Below are 23,895 nucleotides of genomic sequence, written 5' to 3' on the forward strand. Positions count from 1 at the left end.
GGAGTATAAACAAAATCGATCTCATAATCGGTCTCTCTGTTCGGTAGCAAACTTCACATCTCTGTACCACATTGCAGAACACACCATCTTGCAGCCATTGAAATGTGTACGAACATGGATATTTAGTAGCTCGAATTCCCAATGCGTCCGAATTTGGATTTTTGCCGTTAGACTGGAATTGTAGCCAGCTGAAATAGCTTTCTAATCCCGTCGGAACCAGTTGATTTGGACTCCAGATGAGAAAGTTATGCTCGACTTCGTGGATGTACACTACCAAAGATGTTAAGGGATTCTCTCTTCTAATTTGATTTTATTTTCCTAATTGCAACTCTTTTCGTACTCTTTGATCATTTTTGCTTCCTGGACACTTAACTTTCGATTTGTGCCTATAAGATACCAAATCCACCAATTCCAAGAGTAATATAAATTAATCTAAAAAAAAAACATCTTCGTAAACGTAAATTTAGAGTTTTATTTCTACACTCCACTGTATCTTTTTTATCTAGTGTTTTTGCTGTTGTTTGTTGATGCGTATTAAAGTCCTAGTATTGTAGTTCGTGTTTTTAAGAACGTTGTTGCGAATGCACTTTTGCGCATGTTATTTTACATGTACGTTTATGCATCTCCATTTGAGCGAGTGTGCTTTTGAATGTTTATTGATTTGTATTAATGTCCTAGAATTGTAGCTTGTGTTTTCATGATCCTTTTGGTGAATGCACTTTTGCGTGAGTACTTTTGTGCATGCTTTTCTACTCTTACTTATATGCGTAGCGAGAGTTTTTGTTCATGTTTCTTGATGCGCATTCATGTCGTCGAACTGTAGTACGTAATTCCATGATCGCTTTTGGAATCCAAGTTTGACCAAGTTCGAGTCCGAATTTGGATTTTTGCCGTTTGACAGGAATTGTAGCCAGCTGAAATAGCTTTCTAATGCCGCCGGAACCAGTTGATTTGGACTCCGGATGAGAAAGCTATGCTCGACTTCGTGGACGTACACTACCAAAGATGTTGAGGGATTCTCTCTTCTAATTTGATTTTATTTTCCTAATTGCAACTCTTTTCTTACTCTTTGATCATTTTTGCTTCCTGGACACCTATTTTTCGATTTGTTCCTATAAGATACCAAATCCACCAATTCAAACAAAAATCTAAATTAATCCAAAAAAAAATCCACGTAAACGTAAACGTAGAGTTTTATTTCTACACTCCACTCTATCTTTTTTATCTCGTGTTCTTGCTGTTGTTTGTTGATGTGTATTAAAGTCGTAGTATTGTAGTTCGTGTTTTTAAGAACATTGTTGCGAATGCACTTTTGCGCATGTTTTTTTACATGTATGTTTGTTGCATGTCCATTTGACCGAGTGTGCTAGTGCATCTTTGTTGATTTGTATTAATGTCCTAGAATTGTTGTTTGTGTTTTCATGATCCTTTTTGCGAATGCACTTTTGCGTGAGTACTTTTGTGCATGCTTTTGTACTCTTACTTATGTGCGTATTTTTCTAGCGAGAGTTTTTGTGCACGTTTCTTGATGCGCATTCATGTCGTCGAATTGTAGTACGTATTTTCATGATCGCTTTTGGGATCCAATTTTGACCATGGTCGAGTCCGAATTTGGATTTTTGCCGTTAGACCGGAATTGTAGCCAGCTGAAATAGCTTTCTAATCCCGCCGGAACCAGTTGATTTGGACTCCAGATGAGAAAGTTATGCTCGACTTCGTGGACGTACACTACCAAAGATGTTGAGGGATTATCTCTTCTAATTTGATTTTATTTTCCTAATTGCAACTCTTTTCGTACTCTTTGATCATTTTTGCTTCCTGGACACTTAATTTTTGATTTGTCCCTATAAGATACCAAATCCACCAATTCAAAGAGTAATATAAATTAATCAAAAAAAAAACATCTTCGTAAACGTAAACGTAGAGTTTTATTTCTACACTCCACTGTATCTTTTTTATCTAGTGTTTTTGCTGTTGTTTGTTGATGCGTATTAAAGTCCTAGTATTGTAGTTCGTGTTTTTAAGAACGTTGTTGCGAATGCACTTTTGCGCATGTTATTTTACATGTACGTTTATGCATCTCCATTTGAGCGAGTGTGCTTTTGCATGTTTATTGATTTGTATTAATGTCCTAGAATTGTAGCTTGTGTTTTCATGATCCTTTTGGTGAATGCACTTTTGCGTGAGTACTTTTGTGCATGCTTTTCTACTCTTACTTATATGCGTAGCGAGAGTTTTTGTTCACGTTTCTTGATGCGCATTCATGTCGTCGAACTGTAGTACGTAATTCCATGATCGCTTTTGGAATCCAATTTTGACCAAGTTCGAGTCCGAATTTGGATTTTTGCCGTTTGACAGGAATTGTAGCCAGCTGAAATAGCTTTCTAATGCCGCTGGAACCAGTTGATTTGGACTCCGGATGAGAAAGCTATGCTCGACTTCGTGGACGTACACTACCAAAGATGTTGAGGGATTCTCTCTTCTAATTTGATTTTATTTTCCTAATTGCAACTCTTTTCTTACTCTTTGATCATTTTTGCTTCCTGGACACCTATTTTTCGATTTGTTCCTATAAGATACCAAATCCACCAATTCAAACAAAAATCTAAATTAATCCAAAAAAAAATCCACGTAAACGTAAACGTAGAGTTTTATTTCTACACTCCACTCTATCTTTTTTATCTCGTGTTCTTGCTGTTGTTTGTTGATGTGTATTAAAGTCGTAGTATTGTAGTTCGTGTTTTTAAGAACATTGTTGCGAATGCACTTTTGCGCATGTTTTTTTACATGTACGTTTGTTGCATGTCCATTTGACCGAGTGTGCTAGTGCATCTTTGTTGATTTGTATTAATGTCCTAGAATTGTTGTTGGTGTTTTCATGATCCTTTTTGCGAATGCACTTTTGCGTGAGTACTTTTGTGCATGCTTTTGTACTCTTACTTATGTGCGTATTTTTCTAGCGAGAGTTTTTGTGCACGTTTCTTGATGCGCATTCATGTCGTCGAATTGTAGTACGTATTTTCATGATCGCTTTTGGGATCCAATTTTGACCATGGTCGAGTCCGAATTTGGATTTTTGCCGTTAGACCGGAATTGTAGCCAGCTGAAATAGCTTTCTAATCCCGCTGGAACCAGTTGATTTGGACTCCAAATGAGAAAGTTATGCTCGACTTCGTGGACGTACACTACCAAAGATGTTGAGGGATTCTCTCTTCTAATTTGATTTTATTTTCCTAATTGCAACTCTTTTCGTACTCTTTGATCATTTTTGCTTCCTGGACACCTAATTTTCGATTTGTGCCTATAAGATACCAAATCCACCAATTCAAACAAAAATCTTAATTAATCCAAAAAAAAATCCACGTAAACGTAAACGTAGAGTTTTATTTCTACACTCCACTCTATCTTTTTTATCTCGTGTTTTTGCTGTTGTTTGTTGATGTGTATTAAAGTCGTAGTATTGTAGTTCGTGTTTTTAAGAACGTTGTTGCGAATGCACTTTTTCGCATGTTTTTTTACATGTACGTTTCTGCATGTCCATTTGAGCGAGTGTGCTTGTGCATGTTTGTTGATTTGTATTAATGTCCTAGGATTGTAGTTTGTGTTTTCATGATCCTTTTTGCGGATGCACTTTTGCGTGAGTACTTTTGTGCATGCTTTTGTACTCTTACATATGTGCGTATCTTTCTAGCGAGAGTTTTTGTCCACGTTTCTTGATGCGCATTCATGTCGTCGAACTGTAGTACGTATTTTCATGATCGGTTTTGGAATCCAATTTTGACCATGTTCGAGTCCAAATTCGGATTTTTGCCGTAAGACTGGAATTGTAGCCAGCTGAAATAGCTTTCTAATGCCGCCGGAACCAGTTGATTTGGATTCCTGATGAGAAAGTTATGCTCGACTTCGTGGCCGTACAGTACCAAAGATGTTGAGGGATTCTCTCTTCTAATTTGATTTTATTTTCCTAATTGCAACTCTTTTCGTACTCTTTGATCATTTTTGCTTACTGGACACTTAATTTTTTCGATTTGTGCCTATAAGATACCAAATCCACCAATTCAAACAGAAATATCAATTAATCAAAAAACAAAATCCACGTAAATGTAAACGTAGAGTTTTATTTCTACACTCCACTGTATCTTTTGTATCTAGTGTTTTTGCTGTTGTTTGTAGATGCGTATTAAAGTCCTAGTATTGTCGTTCGTGTTTTTAAGAACGTTGTTGCGAATGCACTTTTGCGCATGTTTTTTTACATGTACGTTTGTGCATGTCCATTTGAGCGAGTGTGCTTGTGCATGTTTGTTGATTTGTATTAATGTCCTAGGATTGTTGTTTATGTTTTCATGATCCTTTTTGCGAATGCACTTTTGCGTGAGTACTTTTGTGCATGCTTTTGTACTCTTACTTATGTGCGTATCTTTCTAGCGAGAGTTTTTGTGCACGTTTCTTGATGCGCATTCATGTCGTCGAACTGTAGTACGTATTTTCATGATCGCTTTTGGAATCCAATTTTGACCATGTTCGAGTCCGAATTTGGATTTTTGCCGTTAGACTGGAATTGTAGCCAGCTGAAATAGCTTTCTCATTCCGCCGGAATCAGTTGATTTGGACTCCGGATGAGAAAGTTATGCTCGATTTCGTGGACGTACACTACCAAAGATGTTGAGGGATTCGCTCTTCTAATTTGATTTTATTATCATAATTGCAACTCTTTTCTTACTCTTTGATCATTTTTGCTGCCTGGACACCTAATTTTCGATGTGTACCTATAAGATACCAAATCCACTAATTCAAACAGAAATATAAATTAATCCAAAAAAAAAAATCCACGTAAACGTAAACGTAGAGTTTTATTTCTACATTCCACTGTATCTTTTTTATCTAGTGTTTTTGCTGTTGTTTGTTGATGCGTATTAAAGTCCTAGTATTGTAAGTATTGTAGTTCTTGTTTGTAAGAACGTTGTTGCGAATGCACTTTTTCGCATGTTTTTTTACATGTACGTTTGTGCATGTCCATTTGAGCGAGTGTGCTTGTGCATGTTTGTTGTTAATGTCCTAGGATTGTAGTTTGTGTTTTCATGATCCTTTTTGCGAATGCACTTTTGCGTGAGTACTTTTGTTCATGCTTTTGTACTCTTACTTATGTGTGTATCTTTCTAGCGAGAGTTTTTGTGCACGTTTCTTGATGCGCATTCATGTCGTCGAACTGTAGTATGTAATTTCATGATCGCTTTTGGAATCCTATTTTGACCATGTTCGAGTCCGAATTTGCATTTTTGCCGTTAGACTTGAAATATAGCCAGCTGAAATTGCTTTCTAATGCCGCCGGAACCAGTTGATTTGGACTCCGGATAAGAAAGTTATGCTCGATTTCGTGGACGTACCAAAGATGTTGAGGGATTCTCCTCTCTAATTTGATTTTATTTTCCTAATTGCAACTCTTTTCTTACTCTTTGATCATTTTTGCTTGCTGGACACCTAATTTTCGATTTGTACCTATAAGATACCAAATCCACCAATTCAAACAGAAATATAAATTAATCCAAAAAAAATTCCACGTAAACGTAATCGTAGAGTTTTATTTCTACACTCCACTCTATATTTTTTATCTAGTGTTTTTGATGTTGTTTGTTGATGCGTATTAAAGTCCTAGTATTGCAGTTCGTGTTTTTAAGAACGTTGTTGCGAATGCACTTTTGCGCATGTTTTTTTACATGTACGTTTGTGCATGTCCATTTGCGCGAGTGTGCTAGTGCATGTTTGTTGATTTGTATGAATGTCCTAGGATTGTAGTTTGTGTTTTCATGATCCTTTTTGCGAATGCACTTTTGCGTGAGTACTTTCGTGCATGCTTTTGTACTCTTACTTATGTGCGTATCTTTCTAGCGAGTGTTTTTGTGCACGTTTCTTGATGCGCATTCATGTCGTCGAACTGTAGTACGTATTTTCATGATCGCTTTTGGAATCCAATTTTGACCATGTTCGAGTAATAATTTAGATTTTTGCCGTTAGACTCGAATTGTAGCCAGCTGAAGTAGCTTTCTAATGCCGCAGGAAACAGTTGATTTGGACTCCGGATGAGAAAGTTATGCTCGACTTCGTGGACGTACACTACCAAAGATGTTGAGGGATTCTCTTCTCTAATTTGATTTTATTTTCTTAATTGCAACGCTTTTCTTACTCTTTGATCATTTTTGCTTCCTGCACAGCTAATTTTCGATTTGTACCTATAAGATACCAAATCCACCTATTCAAACAGAAATATAAATTAATCCAAAAAAAAATTCCACGTAAACGTAAACGTAGAGTTTTATTTCTACACTCCACTGTATCTTTTTTATCTAGTGTTTTTGCTGTTGTTTGTTGATGCGTATTAAGGTCCTAGTATTGTTGTTCGTGTTTTTAAGAATGTTGTTGCGAATGCACTTTTGCACATGTTTTTTTACATGTACGTTTGTGCATGTCCTTTTGAGCGAGTGTGCTTGTGCATGTTGATTTGTATTAATGTCCTAGGATTGTAGTTTGTGTTTTCATGATCCTTTTTGCGAATGCATTGCGTGAGTACTTTTGTGCATGCTTTTGTACTCTTACTTATGTGCGTATCTTTCTAGCGAGAGTTTTTGTGCACATTTCTTGATGCGCATTCATGTCGTCGAACTATAGTACGTATTTTAATGATCGCTTTTGCAATCCAATTTCGACCATGTTCGAGTCCGAATTTGGATTTTTGCCGTTAGACAGGAATTGTAGCCAGCTGAAATAGCTTTCTAATGCCGCCGGAACCAGTTGATTTGGACTCCGGATGAGAAAGTTATGCTCGACTTCGTGGACGTCCACTACCAAAGATGTTGAGGAATTCTCTCATCTAATTTGATTTTATTTTCCTAATTGCAACTCTTTTCTTACTCTTTAATCATTTTTGCTTCCTGGACACCTAATTTTCTATTTGTACCTGTAAGATACCAAATCCACCAATTCAAACTGAAATATAAATTAATCCAAAAAAAAAAATCAACGTAAACGTAAACGTAGAGTTTTATTTCTACACTCCACTGTATCTTTTTTATCTAGTGTTTTTGCTGTTGTTTGTTGATGTGTATTAAAGTCCTAGTATTGTAGTTCGTGTTTTTAAGAACGTTGTTGCGAAAGCACTTTTGCGCATCTTTTATTACATGTACGTTTGTGCATGTCCATTTGAGCGAGTGTGCTTGTGCATGTTTGTTGATTTGTATTATGTCCTAGGATTGTAGTTTGTGTTTTCATGATCATTTTTGCGAATTCACTTTTGCGTGTGTACTTTTGTGCATGCTTTTGTACTCTTACGTATGTGCATATCTTTCTAGCGAGAGTTTTTCTGCGCGTTTCTTGATGCACATTAATGTCGTCAAACTATAGTACGTATTTTCATGATCGCTTTTGGAATCCAATTTTGACCATGTTCGAGTCCGAATTTGGATTTTTGCCGTTAGACAGGAATTGTAGCTTTCTAATGCTGCCGGAACCAGTTGATTTGGACTCCCGATGAGAAAGTTATGCTCGACTTCGTGGACGTGCACTACCAAAGATGTTGAGGGATTCTCTCTTCTAATTTGATTTTATTTTCCTAATTGCAACTCTTTTCTTACTCTTTGATCATTTTTGCTTTCTGGAAACCTAATTTTCGATTTGTGCCTAAAAGATACCAAATCCACCAATTCAAACAGAAATATAAATTAATCAAAAATAAAAACAACTCCACGTAAACGTAACCGTAGAGTTTTATTTCTACACTCCACTGTATCTTTTTTATCTAGTGTTTTTGCTGTTGTTTGTTGATGCGTATTAAAGTCCTAGTATTGTAGTTCGTGTTTTTAAGAATGTTGTTGCGAATGCACTTTTGCGCATGTTTTTTTACATGTACGTTTGTGCATGTCCATTTGAGCGAGTGTGCTTGTGAATGTTTGTTGATTTGTATTAATGTCTTAGGATTGTAGTTTGTGTTATCATGATCCTTTTTGCGAATGCACTTTTGCGTGAGTACTTTTGTGCATGCTTTTGTACTCTTACGTATGTGGGTATCTTTCTAGCGAGAGTTTTATTGCACGTTTTTTGATGCGCATTAATGTCGTCGAACTGTAGTACGTATTTTCATGATCGCTTTTGGAATCCAATTTTGACCATGTTCGAGTCCGAATTTGGATTTTTGCCGTGAGACAGGAATTGTAGCCAGCTGAAATAGCTTTCTAATGCCGCCGGAAAAACTTGATTTGGACTCCGGATGAGAAAGTTATGCTCGACTTCGTGGACGTACACTACCAAAGATGTTGAGGGATTCTCTCTTCTAATTTGATTTTATTTTCCTAATTGCAACTCTTTTCTTACTCTTTGATCATTTTTGCTTCCTGGACACCTAATTTTCGATTTGTGCCTAAAGGATACCAAATCCACGAATTCAAACAGAAATATAAATTAATCAAAAATAAAAACAACTCCACGTAAACGTAACCGTAGAGTTTTATTTCTACACTCCACTGTATCTTTTTTATCTAGTGTTTTTGCCGTTGTTTGTTGATGCGTATTAAAGTCCTAGTATTGTAGTTCGTGTTTTTAAGAATGTTGTTGCGAATGCACTTTTGCGCATGTTTTTTTACATGTACGTTTGTGCATGTCCATTTGAGCGAGTGTGCTTGTGAATGTTTGTTGATTTGTATTAATGTCCTAGGATTGTAGTTTGTGTTTTCATGATCCTTTTTGCGAATGCATTGCGTGAGTACTTTTGTGCATGCTTTTGTACCCTTAATTATGTGCGTATCTTTCTAGGGAGAGTTTTTGTGCACGTTTCTTGATGCGCATTCATGTCGTCGAACTATATTACGTATTTTTATGATCGCTTTTGCAATCCAATTTCGACCATGTTCGAGTCCGAATTTGGATTTTTGCCGTTAGACAGGAATTGTAGCCAGCTGAAATAGCTTTCTAATGCCGCCAGAACCAGTTGATTTGGACTCCGGATGAGAAATTATGCTCGACTTCTTGGACATACACTACCAAAGATGTTGAGGGATTCTCTAATCTAATTTGATTTTATTTTCCTAATTGCAACTCTTTTCTTACTCTTTGATCATTTTTGCTTCCTGGACACCTAATTTTCGACTTTTTTCAATAAGATACCAAATCCACCAATTCAAACTGAAATATAAATTACTCCAAAAAAAAAAAAATCAACGTAAATGTAAACGTAGAGTTTTATTTCTACACTCCACTGTATCTGTTTTATCTAGTGGTTTTGCTGTTGTTTGTTGATGCGTATTAAAGTCCTAATATTGTAGTTCGTGTTTTTAAGAACGTTGTTGCGAAAGCACTGTTGCGCATCTTTTATTACATGTACGTTTGTGCATGTCCATTTGAGCGAGTGTGCTTGTGCATGTTTGTTGATTTGTATTATGTACTAGGATTGTGGTTTGTGTTTTCATGATCCTTTTTGCGAATTCACTTTTGCGTGTGTACTTTTGTGCATGCTTTTGTACTCTTACGTATGTGCATATCTTTCTAGCGAGAGTTTTTCTGCACATTTCTTGATGCGCATTAATGTCGTCGAACTATAGTACGTATTTTCATGATCGCTTTTGGAATCCAATTTTGACCATGTTCTAGTCCGAATTTGGATTTTTGCCGTTAGACAGGAATTCTAGCCAGCTGAAATAGCTTTCTAATGCTGCCGGAACCAGTTGATTGGACTCCCGATGAGAAAGTTATGCTCGACTTCGTGGACGTACACTACCAAAGATGTTGAGGGATTCTCTCTTCTAATTTGATTTTATTTTCCTAATTGCAACTCTTTTCTTACTATCTGATCATTTTTGCTTCCTGGACACCTAATTTTTGATTTGTGCCTCTAAGATACCAAATCCACCAATTCAAACAGAAATATAAATTAATAAAAAAAAAAACTCCACGTAAACGTAAACGTAAACATAGAGTTTTATTACTACACTCCACTGAATCTTTTTTATTTAGTGTTTTTGCTGTTGTTTGTTGATGCGTATTAATGTCCTAGTATTGTACTTCGTGTTTTTAAGAACGTTGTTGCGAATGCACTTTTGCGCATGTTTTTTTACATGTACGTTTGTGCATGTCCATTTGAGCGAGTGTGCTTGTGCATGTTTGTTGATTTGTATTAATGTCCTAGGATAGTAGTTTGTGTTTTCATGATCCTTTTTGCGAATGCACTTTTGCGTGAGTACTTTTGTGCATTCTTTTGTACTCATACTTATGTGCGTATCTTTCTAGCGAGAGTTTTTGTGCACGTTTGTTGATGCGCATTAATGTCGTCGAACTATAGTACGTATTTTCATGATCGCTTTTGGAATTCAATTTTGACCATGTTCGAGTCCGAATTTGGATTTTTGCCGTTAGACAGGAATTGTAGCCAGCTGAAATAGCTTTCTAATGCGGCCGGAACAAGTTGATTTGGACTCCGGATGAGAAAGTTATGCTCGACTTCGTGGACGTACACTACCAAAGATGTTGAGGTATTCTCTCTTCTAATTGGATTTTATTTTCGTAATTGCAACTCTTTTCTTACTCTTTGATCATTTTTGCTTCCTGGACACCTAATTTTCGATTTGTACCTATAAGATACCAAATCCACCAATTCGAACAGAATTATAAATTAATCCAAAAAAAAAATCCACGTAAACGTAAACGTAAAGTTTTATCTAGTGTTTTTGCTATTGTTTGTTGATGCGTATTAAAGTCCTAGTATTGCAGTTCGTGTTTTTAAGAAAGTTGTTGCGAATGCACTTTTGCGCATGTTTTTTTACATGAATGTTTGTGCATGTCCATTTGAGCGAGTGTGCTTGTGCATGTTAGTTGATTTGTATTAATGTCCTAGGATTGTAGTTTGTGTTTTCATGATCCTTTTTGCGAATGCACTTTTGCGTGAGTACTTTTGTGTATGCTTTTGTACTCTTACTTATGTGCGTATCTTTCTAGCGAGAGTTTTTGTGCACGTTTCTTGATGCGCATTAATGTCGTCGAACTATAGTACGTATTTTCATGATCGCTTTTGGAATCCAATTTTGACCATGTTTGAGTCCGAATTTGGATTTTTGCCGTTAGACATGAATTCTAGCCAGCTGAAATAGCTTTCTAATGCTGCCGGAACCAGTTGATTTGGACTCCCGATGAGAAAGTTATGCTCGACTTCGTGGACGTACACTACCAAAGATGTTGAGGGATTCTCTCTTCTAATTTGATTTTATTTTCCTAATTGCAACTCTTTTCTTACTATCTGATCATTTTTGCTTCCTGGACACCTAATTTTTGATTTGTGCCTCTAAGATACCAAATCCACCAATTCAAACAGAAATATAAATTAATCAAAAAAAAAAAACTCCACGTAAACGTAAACGTAAACGTAGAGTTTTATTACTACACTCCACTGAATCTTTTTTATTTAGTGTTTTTGTTGTTGTTTGTTGATGCGTATTAATTTCCTAGTATTGTACTTCGTGTTTTTAAGAACGTTGTTGCGAATGCACTTTTGCGCATATTTTTTTACATGTACGTTTGTGCATGTCCATTTGAGCGAGTGTGCTTGTGCATGTTTGTTGATTTGTATTAATGTCCTAGGATTGTAGTTTGTGTTTTCATGATCCTTTTTGCGAATGCACTTTTGCGTGAGTACTTTTGTGCATTCTTTTGTACTCATACTTATGTGCGTATCTTTCTAGCGAGAGTTTTTGTGCACATTTCCAGATGCGCATTCATGTCCTCGAACTGTAGTACGTAATTTCATGATCGCTTTTGCAATCCAATTTTGACCATGTTCGAGTCCGAATTTGGATTTTTGCCGTTAGACAGGAATTGTAGCCAGCTGAAATAGCTTTCTAATGCGGCCAGAACAAGTTGATTTGGACTCCGGATGAGAAAGTTATGCTCGACTTCGTGGACGTACACTACCAAAGATGTTGAGGTATTCTCTCTTCTAATTGGATTTTATTTTCGTAATTGCAACTCTTTTCTTACTCTTTGATCATTTTTGCTTCCTGGACACCTAATTTTCGATTTGTACCTATAAGATACCAAATCCACCAATTCGAACAGAATTATAAATTAATCCAAAAAAAAAAATCCACGTAAACGTAAACGTAAAGTTTTATCTAGTGTTTTTGCTATTGTTTGTTGATGCGTATTAAAGTCCTAGTATTGCAGTTCGTGTTTTTAAGAAAGTTGTTGCGAATGCACTTTTGCGCATGTTTTTTTACATGAATGTTTGTGCATGTCCATTTGAGCGGGTGTGCTTGTGCATGTTAGTTGATTTGTATTAATGTCCTAGGATTGTAGTTTGTGTTTTCATGATCCTTTTTGCGAATGCACTTTTGCGTGAGTACTTATGTGTATGTTTTTGTACTCTTACTTATGTGCGTATCTTTCTAGCGAGAGTTTTTGTGCACTTTTCTTGATGCGCATTAATGTCGTCGAACTATAGTACGTATTTTCATGATCGCTTTTGGAATCCAATTTTGACCATGTTCGAGTCCGAATTTGGATTTTTGCCGTTAGACAGGAATTGTAGTCAGCTGAAATAGCTTTCTAATGCTGTCGGAACCAGTTGATTTGGACTCCCGATGAGAAAGTTATGCTCGACTTCGTGGACGTACACTACCAAAGATGTTGAGGGATTCTCTCTTGTAATTTGATTTTATTTTCCTAATTGCAACTCTTTTCTTACTCTTTGATCATTTTCGCTTCATGGACACCTAATTTTCGATTTGTGCCTATAAGATACCAAATCCACCAATTCAAACAAAAATATAAATTAATCAAAAAAAAAAACTCCACGTAAACATAAACGTAGTGTTTTATTACTACACTCCACTGAATCTTTTTTATTTAGTGTTTTTGTTGTTGTTTGTTGATGCGTATTAATGTCCTAGTATTGTACTTCGTGTTTTTAAGAACGTTGTTGCGAATGCACTTTTGCGCATGTTTTTTTACATGTACGTTTGTGCATGTCCATTTGAGCGAGTGTGCTTGTGCATGTTTGTTGATTTGTATTAATGTCCTAGGATTGTAGTTTGTGTTTTCATGATCCTTTTTGCGAATGCACTTTTGCGTGAGAACTTTTGTGCATGCTTTTGTACTCTTACTTATGTGCGTATCTTTCTAGCGAGAGTTTTTGTGCACGTTCCTTGATGCGCATTCATGTCGTCGAACTGTAGTACGTATTTTCATGATCGCTTTTGGAATCCAATTTTGACCATGTTCGAGTCCGAATTTGGATTTTTGCCGTTAGACAGGAATTGTAGCCAGCTGAAATAGCTTTCTAATGCGGCCTAAACAAGTTGATTTGGACTCTGGATGACAAAGTTATGCTCGACTTCGTGGACGTACACTACCAAAGATGTTGAGGGATTCTCTCTTCTAATTGGATTTTAGTTTCCTAATTGCAACTCTTTTCTTACTCTTTGATCATTTTTGCTTCATGGACACCTAATTTTCGATTTGTGCCTAAAAGATACCAAATCCACGAGTTCAAACAGAAATATAAATTAATCAAGAAAAAAAAAACACATCTCCACGTAAACGTAAACGTAGAGTTTTATTTCTACACTCCACTGTAACTTTTTTATCTAGTGTTTTTGCCGTTGTTTGTTGATGCGTATTAAAGTCCTAGTATTGTAGTTCGTGTTTTTAAGAACGTTGTTGCCAATGCACTTTTGCGCATGTTTTTTTACATGTACGTTTGTGCATGTCCATTTGAGCGAGTGTGCTTGTGCGTGTTTGTTGATTTGTATTAATGTCCTAGGATTGTAGTTTGTGTTTTCATGATCCTTTTTGCAAATGCACTTTTGCGTGAGTACTTTTGTGCATGCTTTTGTACTCTTACTTATGTGCGTATCTTTCTAGCGAGAGTTTTTGTGCACGTTTCTTGATGCGCATTCATGTCCTCGAACTGTAGTACGTAATTTCATGATCGTTTTTGCAATCCAATTTTGACCATGTTCGAGTCCGAATTTGGATTTTTTGCCGTTAGACAGGAATCGTAGCCAGCTGAAATAGCTTTCTAATGCCGCCGGAACAAGTTGATTTGGACTCCGGATGAGAAAGTTATGCTCGACTTCGTGGACGTACACTACCAAAGATGTTGAGGGATTCTCTCTTGTAATTTGATTTTATTTTCCTAATTGCAACTCTTTTCTTACTCTTTGATCATTTTTGCTTCCTGGACACCTAATTTTCGATTTTTGCCTAAAAGATACCAAATCCACCAATTCAAACAGAAATATAAATTAATCAAAAAAAAAAAAAAAAACTACTCCACGTAAACGTAAACGTAGAGTTTTATTTATACACTCCACTATATCTTTTTTATCTAGTGTTTTTGCCGTTCTTTGTTGATGCGTATTAAAGTCAAGTATTGTAGTTCGTGTTTTTAAGAATGTCGTTGCGAATGAACTTTTGCGCATGTTTTGTTACATGTACGTTTGTGCATGTCCATTTGAGCGAGTGTGCTTGTGCATGTTTGTTGATTCGTATTAATGTCCTAGGATTGTAGTTTGTGTTTTCATGATCCTTTTTGCGAATTCACTTTTGCGTGTGTACTTTTGTGCATGCTTTTGTACTCTTACTTATTTGCGTATCTTTCTAGCGAGAGTTTTTCTGCACGTTTCTTGATGCGCATTAATGTCGTCGAACTATAGTACGTATTTTCATGATCGCTTTTGGAATCCAATTTTGACCGTGTTCGAGTCCGAATTTGGATTTTTGCCGTTAGACAGGAATTGTAGCCAGCTGAAATAGCTTTCTAATGCTGCCGGAACCAGTTGATTTGGACTCCCGATGAGAAAGTTATGCTTGACTTCGTGGATGAACACTACCAAAGATGTTGAGGGATTCTCTCTTCTAATTTGATTTGATTTTCCTAATTGCAACTCTTTTCTTACTCTCTGATCATTTTTGCTTCCTGGACACCTAATTTTAGATTTTTGCCCATAAGATACCAAATCCACCAATTCAAACAGAAATATAAATTAATCAAAAAAAAAAAAAAACTCCACGTAAATGTAAACGTAGAGTTTTATTTCTACACTCCACTATATCTTTTTTATCTAGTGTTTTTGCCGTTGTTTGTTGATGCGTATTAAAGTCCAAGTATTGTAGTTCGTGTTTTTAAGAATGTCGTTGCGAATGAACTTTTGCGCATGTTTTTTTACATGTACGTTTGTGCATGTCCATTTGAGCGAGTGTGCTTGTGCATGTTTGTTGATTTGTATTAATGTCCTAGGATTGTAGTTTGTGTTTTCATGATCCTTTTTGCGAATTCACTTTTGCGTGTGTACTTTTGTGCATGCTTTTGTACTCTTACTTATGTGAGTATCTTTCTAGCGAGAGTTTTTCTGCACGTTTCTTGATGCGCATTGATGTCGTCGAACTGTAGTATGTATTTTCATGATCGCTTTAAGAATCTAATTTTGACCGTGTTCGAGTCCGAATTTGGATTTTTGCCATTAGACAGGAATTGTAGCCAGCTGAAATAGCTTTCTAATGCGGCCGGAACAAGTTGATTTGGACTCCGGATGAGAAAGTTATGCTCGACTTCGTGGACGTACACTACCAAAGATGTTGAGGGATTCTCTCTTCTAATTTGATTTTATTTTCCTATTTGCAACTCTTTTCTTACTCTCTGATCATTTTTGCTTCCTGGACACCTAATTTTTGATTTGTGACTATAAGATACCAAATCCACCAATTCAAACAGAAATTTAAATTAATCAAAAAAAAAAAACTCCACGTAAACGTAAACGTAGAGATTTATTTCTACACTCCACTGAATCTTTTTTATTTAGTGTCTTTGTTGTTGTTTGTTGATGCGTATTAAAGTCCTAGTATTGTAGTTCGTGTTCTTAAGAACGTTGTTGCGAATGCACTTTTGCACATCTTTTTTTACATGTACGTTTGTGCATGTCCATTTGAGCGAGTGTGCTTGTGCATGTTTGTTGATTTGTATTAATGTCCTAAGATTGTAGTTTGTGTTTTCATGATCCTTTTTGCGAATTCACTTTTGTGTGTGTACTTTTGTGCATGCTTTTGTACTCTTACTTATGTGCGTATCTTTCTAGCGAGAGTTTTTCTGCACGTTTCTTGATGCGCATTCATGTCGTCGAACTGTAGTACGTATTTTCATGATCGCTTTTGGAATCTAATTTTGACCGTGTTCGAGTCCGAATTTGGATTTTTGCCATTAGACAGGAATTGTAGCCCGCTGAAATAGCTTTCTAATGCGGCCGGAACAAGTTGATTTGGACTCCGGATGAGAAAGTTATGCTCGACTTCGTGGACGTACACTACTAAAGATGTTGAGGGATTCTCTCTTCTAATTTGATATTATTTTCCTATTTGCAACTCTTTTCTTACTCTATGATCATTTTTGCTTCCTGGACACCTAATTTTTTATTTGTGCCTATAAGATACCAAATCCACCAATTCAAACAGAAATATAAATTAATCAAAAAAAAAAAAAAAAAAACTCCACGTAAATGTAAACGTAGAGTTTTATTTCTACACTCCACTATATCTTTTTTGTCTAGTGTTTTTGCCGTTGTTTGTTGATGCGTATTAAAGTCCAAGTATTGTAGTTCGTGTTTTTAAGAATGTCGTTGCGAATGAACTTTTGCGCATGTCATCAGTAAACGGTATTGTGATATCGGCATGCATAAGTGGGTGCTCGTAAGTTGACGAGTTCACTGAACTCCCTCACCCTAGAAATCTCTAAGTGGTTCCCAATAATCGAGTAGAGATATCTATGGTATAGTTGTACACCATTAGTCCTTATGACCTAGACATCACCGTGACTTCACTAGAGAACCAGCTGTATCGTGACCTGTCTCTGAGTTCCACCGAGGACCATCCCAAGGGCCAGTGTTCGTGCAGTCCGAAATCTAGTGGGAGGTCTGTGCATTGTAGTCGGGGATTCGATCGCTAGAATAGTCTTGGATGTCCTGTGTGTTCTGAAAGTTTGTAATCATTCTAAGTCTCTGGCCAGAGCTGACTAAGTGATGATTAGAGAATTCGATTCTCTAAGTCATGCACGTGACGATTACAACACTTGGAACGATCGCACCGTCATCGAACTCGATTTCTCGATCGGGCGGGAGTCCGGGAATATCGTCGGGAAATACGTCGGGAAATTCTTGGACAGCTCGAATGTCGGAAATTTGAGCTTTGGGGTCGGACTCGGATTTTAGAATGTCCACTAAGTAGCCGGAATGACCCTTGTGAATGAGTTTGACTGCTTTGATCGCGGATATGATTGGAATCGAGCTCTTGGGCTGACTTCGGAATTTTAGGGTTTTGCCGTTCGGAAGAGGAAAGATAACCGTTTTGGAGGCACAATCGATTTGGGCTTTGAATTTGGTTAACCAATCCATGCCTAGTATAACTTTGAAATTTTGGATCGGTAGGAGGATTAGGTCGAAATTCATGGTTTGAGTATGAACTCGGATTGGACAATTGATTATGACTAGGTTAGAGCACATTTCTTCGCCAGAGGGAATGAGGATTCGGTATTCGTAATTCAGTCGATTTGGTTCGAGATTTAAGTGCGCAATTATGTCGTTCGATATAAAGGAATGAGTAGAGCCGGAATCAATAAGAGCATAAATGGGTTCTTCGAGGATAAATATGGTACCTGCTATCATAGACGGGTCTTGCTCAATCTGTTCTTGAGTCATGGCGAACACTCGGCCGGGGACGTTCGGTGGAGGTTTCGGGCAGCCTTTCACCATGTGTCCGGGCTGATGGCATCGAAAGCAACTTCTCGTTCCTTGTATGCATTCTCCGGAGTGACTCTTTCCACACTTTGGGCAGGTTGGCCTTGGCGGCGGTGGCGGTGGTCCGGTTGGTTGGCGGAGGGGCTGCATTCCTTTCCCTCGGAAGGGGCGGTTGCCAAAGTTGTTCTTTTTCCACGGGCGTTGAGTAACTCCTTGTGGTCGGCGGCTGTTTTGAATGTCTCGTTCGTCTTGGGCAGCCATGAGTGCTTTGTCTACGAGTTGGCGGAAAGTTGAGGCGTCGGACATACGAATGTCTCTACGGATTTCTGGTTGGAGGCCACGAATGAAATGGTTCTTCTTTTCTTCGGCGTCTCGGGCGATGAATGGGGCGTAGAGGCAGCCACGTTCAAAACGGCGAATGTATTCGATCATCGGTAAGTCGCCTTGTCGGAGTTCGAGAAATTCTTTGAGTTTGTGGGCACGCACGTCTTTCGAGAAATATTTTTCGAAGAATTGAACTTTGAATTCAGTCCATGGCAAAGTTTCGAGGTTCGTTCCTTCTTTGATTCCTTCCCACCAGTGACGAGCTTCATTTCGGAGTAGAAATATGGCACAGTGCACGCGATCGCGGTCGGTCATTTGCATGTAGTCGTATATGACTTCGAGAGATTTGATCCACTCTTCGGCTATGGTGGGGTCGGTTCCACCGTGGAATTCGGATGGGTTCATTCGGAGGAATCGTTCGTATATAGCTTGATGCGCATTAATTTGGGGCGCGGTTTGGTTACGTTGGAGGAGTTGTTCGATTTGACGTTGGTGGTTTTGGGCTTGTTCACGGATTAGGTTCGAAAGATCGTTAATGGTTTGATTGGGGTCTTGTGGTTCATTGGTGGGAGTGTTCGAGTTTCCTCGGGTTATACGTCTCGCCATTATTTCTATATTAATTATCATTAGTAAGTAAAGCAATTAAAACACATAAAGAAAATAATGCACATACTTTACCGGATGGTCCGAGCTTCGCGTCTCGAGTAGTCTCTAAACCCGTGAAGTTCGTACGAGTATCTATGAACCATGCTCTGATACCACTGTCTGTAGCACCCCCCTATTAGTCGGGCGATAAATCGAACCGGTTTGTCGAAATTCTATATACTTAGCGGAAGCAAATGATCTCTTTGTAATTTTTAAAACTTTGGAATGGGGCGAAAATGCAATTATCAAAAATATTTTCTTTTGGGTATTGAAAACTTTGCACCTTCGAAAAAAAAACTTTTCTTAGGTTACTCTAGCCGAATAAAGTTTTCGTTTGGAAACAAGTTTCGAGGGGAAATTTTTTCGTTCGAGTGCTACAGTATCACTATCGGTTTTCGGTTCGAGAAGAAATCAGAGTTTAGAAAGGTTATTTTGGTGAATAAATCGGAATTCACTAATGGAGGCGTGAAAATAGCAAAACACGAAACTTACTATATTATAATCGGAGTTAAGTACGATTCATACCGGAAAATGAGTTCAAAAGGTACGAAAATAAAATGTTACGGTTTAATATTACATCACCAAAAGAAAACCCCAAAATATATGGCATCGTTCATAGGTCCTCGTACAACTTCCAACAAAATCCCGGGCAAGACCTCGATCCGCTACTCGACCCATCCCGGTTGAGAACTACTACTACCTGCAATTAAAAGACATCTATATGAGCTATAAAGCTCAGTAAGAAATCCGGGTAATATCGAACTTTGAAAATACGTTATACATAACATATAATATTATATACCCATTCTTACCCACGTTCCGTACCACAACACAAGACAATCGGTCAAATCACGTAATTCACGAAAACACATCATTCACACAAAATCACGTACTTATGAAAAATGACTAAAATGCCCTTTTTACGAAAATCATGAAAAACACACTTTTCGTTTTTGTCGGATCCGTGAAAGATTAATTTCTGTACCTGAGTAATAAACCTGTTACGAGCCCGTTTTCACTAAGTGGGGATCAAACCACTACACACATCATCCTAGTTGGATACCGGCCCACTATATCCGAGTTGTTTATTACCCGATATTCCATTAATCTTTGAATTTAAAAACCTTTTAATGCAACTTTTCGAAATCATGCTTATGACCCACACATAACATCACAAACATCAATCAAGTACCACAAAGTCACACAAATATCACAATTTACCACATAATTATAATTTGGGCAAGAATCCCCAAATTCACACATATAAACACACAACCACACACGGCACACACCACATGCACATTCAGCACACACACACACATATTCAGCACACACACATGCAGCCAACACACTAAACATCACCATTTAATATGAAACCATGCTTGTAAAGTAAGCACCCCTTTTTTTTACCTTTCATTAAATGAACTTATCACCACATCTAGGTAATAATCCATTCCAATAAATTCTCACAGCAATAATAAACACATCCATGCAGCCATTTAAGGTACACAATCCAAATCTCATCACTCAAAGTCATTAAATCAAAGACATGAAAATAAAAGCACAAAACATAATAATTGACATGCAAGTTATCCTAATTTCGAAATAATAGCAAACTAATTCCAAAAATTCCCAAATTAAATAGTAGGACTCCTAACTGACCCAAATTTCAGTTTCTGAAATTATTTTGAATTTTCACAAAGTTTCGAATTTTCTTGAAATTAAAAACTAGAAAATTCCATTTTTTTCCTTTTAAAAATCCAAAACTCTATTATAATCTTAATTACTTCGAAATCTTTGTAAGTAAAACTTTTTCCCCATTTAATACTCACTGGAAAACAGATCCAAACTTTAGAAATGAGATATTTTTTTGGAAATTGCAGTTTCGACCCTAAAGTTTCAAGATTTACACATGCAACCACACTAGAAGTTCAAAATCAACTTTTTCATGAAAAACCCTTAACAAATTTGAAATTCTATTTTATTAGATGCAGAAATCGAAGTTGAAAAGTCACTTTATGCAGAAATTTCGAAAATTACATATTTTACCCCAAACTCTCTAGATCTTCACATGCAATACCACTAAAAGTTCAAAAACCACTTTTTCTTACAAAACTTTCTTAAATCCGAAATTTTTGTTCAATAAATGCTGGAAAACAGTTTTGAAAACACTTTTCGGACTGACTTTACAAAAATTACAGATTTGGCCCAAACTTTCGAAGATCTACACATGCAACCACAAAAAGTTAAAAATCTCATTTTCTTGAAAACCCCTTTTTGAAATCTGAAATTTTTAAGGCTTTTGGCCAATAAATGTTGTATCTAACCACTATCAACATAGATGATGCATGCAAGAACAAGAAATTAACAAGAAACACTCATTTTCCATTTTTCTTCAAAAAGCCCCAAATTTTTCGAAATCATTCCCAATCTTTTAAAATTTTATGAAAATCAATTTCATACTATTGATGCCCTTTAATTGCAGCAAGAAATCGAAATTTCTTACCTTAAGAAGCCGAAAGAAAAGATGGAGGAAAATCGAAGGAAATGCTTCAAAGGTTGATGCCAAGGTCTTGCCAAACTATTTTGATGGTGAAGGAGATGGAGTGGATTTTCAAGTGAGATGTATATTTTTCTTGGTGAATGATGTTTTAGGCTACTCCAAGTCCTTGGTTAAATAGGGGAATTTTAGAGTAATTTTTCATTTTCTTTGAAAAACAAGAGATGAGGTGGAAGAAGACGAAGAATGGAGGTGGTGGTGAGGTCTCGGTGGAATGGGGGAGAGGAAGACAAGTAATGGGTGATGTGTTGCAAGAAGGAATTAGAAGAGTGTATTTTCATATCTTGAGTGTGGATTAACGAAATGATCACAAGATGACAAGTGTTAAGTCATGCAAAAATCCTACTAATTTTATTTATTTAAATTAAATCCACTTGCATAACACACACACACATTTCGGATAACACACACACACATTTCGGATAACACACACATACATAAATAAATATATCATATATATGTAAATATACTCTAACATACAATGCAAGTATTAGTATATATGTATATATATGTATGCATGCATGTATGCACGTGTATGTATATATATATGTATATATATATATATTCCACATAATTTTCAAATAATTTATCAAATAAATAACATACGCGATTATTCACATAAACCACGTAAATCACGAAATTCTCTCAAATGGACATGCACAAACGTACATGTTAAAATACATGCGCAAAAGTGCATTCGCAACAACGTTCTTAAAAACTCGAACTACAATACTAGGACTTTAATACGCATCAACAAACTATATCAAAAACACTAGATAAAAAAGATACAGTGGAGTGTAGAAATAACACTCTACGTTTACGTTTACGTGGATTTTTTTTTAAGATTAATTTATATTTCTGTTTTAATTGGTAAATTTGGTATCTTATAGGTACAAATTGAATTTTAGGTGTCTTGGAAGCAAAAATGATCAAAGAGTAAGAAAAGAGTTGCAATTAGGAAAATTAAATCAAATTAGAAGAGAGAATCCCTCAAGAGCTTCGGTAGTGTCCACGAAATCGAGCATAACTTTTTCATCCGAACTCCAAATCAACTGGTTCAGGCGGCATTAGAAAGCTATTTCAGCTGGCTACAATTCCTATCTAACGGCAAATTTCCAAATTCGAAGTCGAACATGGTCAGAATTGGATTCAAAAAGCGATCATGAAAATACGTACTTCAATTCAAGGACATGATTGCGCATCAAGAAACGTGCACAAAACCACTCGCTGGAAAAGATACACACACAAGTAAAAGAACAAAAGCACGCACAAAAGTAGTCACGCGAAAGTGCATTCGCAAAAAGTATCATGAAAACACAAACTACAATCCTTGGACATTAATACAAATCAACGAACATGCACAAGCACACTAGCTCAAATATACATGCACAAACGTACATGTAAAAGAACATGCGCAAAAGTGCATTCGCAACCACATTCTTAAAAACACGAACTACAATACTAGGACTTTAATACGCATCAACAAACTACAACAAAAACACTAGATAAAGAAGATAAAGTGGAGTGTAGAAATAACACTCTATGTTTACGTTTACGTTGATTTTTTTTTGGATTAATTTATATTTCTGTTTTAATTGCAGGATTTGGTATCTCATAGGTACAAAATCGAAAATTAGGTGTCCAGGAAGCAAAAATGATCAAAGGGTAAGAAAATAGTTGCAGTTAGGAAAATAAAATCAAATTTGAAGAGAGAATCCCTCAACATCTTTGATAGTGTCCACGAAGTCGAGCATAGCTTTCTCATCCGGACTCCAAATCAACTGGTTCCGACGGCATTAGAAAGCTATTAAGCTGGCTACAATTCCTGTCTAACGGCAAATTTCCAACTTCGAACTCGAACATGGTCAAAATTGGATTCGAAAAGCGATCATGAAAATACGTACTTCAGTTCAAGGACATGATTGCACATCAAGAAACGTGCACAAATACACTCGCTGGAAAAGATACACACATAAGTAAAAGTACAAAAGCATGCACAAAAGTAGTCACACGAAAGTGCATTCGCAAAAAGGATCATGGAAACACAAACTACAATCCTAGGACATTAATACAAATCAACAAACATGCTCAAACACACTCTCTCAAATGGACATGCACAAACGTACATGTAAAAAAACATGCGCAAAAGTGCATTCGCAACAATGTTCTTAAAAACACGAACTACAATACTAGGACTTTAATACGCATCAACAAACAACAGCAAAAACACTAGATAAAAAAGATACAGTGGAGTGTAGAATTAACACTCTGCGTTTAGGTTTTCGAGCATAACTTTCTCACCCGGACTCTAAATCAACTGTTTCTGGCGGCATTAGAAAGCTATTTCAGCAAACTACAGTTTCTGTCTTACAACAAATTTCCAAATTCGAACTCGAACATGTTCAAAGTTGGATTCCAAAAGCCATCATGAAAATACGTACTACCGTTCGTGGACATGAATGCGCATTAAGAAACGTGCACAAAAACACTCGCTATAAAAGATACGCACATAAGTAAAAGTACAAAAGCATGCACAAAAGTAGTCACGCGAAAGTGCATTAGCAAAAAGGATCATGAAAACACAAACTACAATGCTGGGACATTAATACA

General features: G+C 36.7%; 1 protein-coding gene and 1 long non-coding RNA gene across 2 annotated transcripts; both read right to left on the minus strand.

Moving 5' to 3' along the window:
* Positions 1 to 53: 53 nt before the first annotated feature.
* Positions 54 to 18,686, minus strand: LOC105966666 (uncharacterized). Its single transcript, XM_012991256.2, has 2 exons — positions 17,108 to 18,686; positions 54 to 61 (listed from the first exon to the last, which is right to left on the minus strand). Exons 1-2 carry the CDS (start codon positions 18,684 to 18,686, stop codon positions 54 to 56), a joined length of 1,587 nt encoding a protein of 528 aa, XP_012846710.2.
* A 509-nt stretch (positions 18,687 to 19,195) lies between these two features.
* On the minus strand, positions 19,196 to 21,649 carry LOC148765827 (uncharacterized). The gene is made up of 2 exons (XR_016029310.1): positions 21,232 to 21,649; positions 19,196 to 19,425 (listed from the first exon to the last, which is right to left on the minus strand). It is a non-coding gene; the product is annotated as an uncharacterized LOC148765827 (long non-coding RNA).
* Between the last annotated feature and the right edge of the window lie 2,246 nt (positions 21,650 to 23,895).

Source organism: Erythranthe guttata, chromosome 13 (assembly GCF_056151865.1).
Source record: "Erythranthe guttata isolate IM_541 chromosome 13, IM_541, whole genome shotgun sequence".
In the NCBI taxonomy this organism is placed as follows: Eukaryota; Viridiplantae; Streptophyta; class Magnoliopsida; order Lamiales; family Phrymaceae; genus Erythranthe; species Erythranthe guttata.

Excerpts from the sequence above, each read along its gene's own strand:
- LOC105966666 (XM_012991256.2), bottom strand. The coding sequence starts at position 18,686 with ATGGCGAGACGTATAACCCGAGGAAACTCGAACACTCCCACCAATGAA.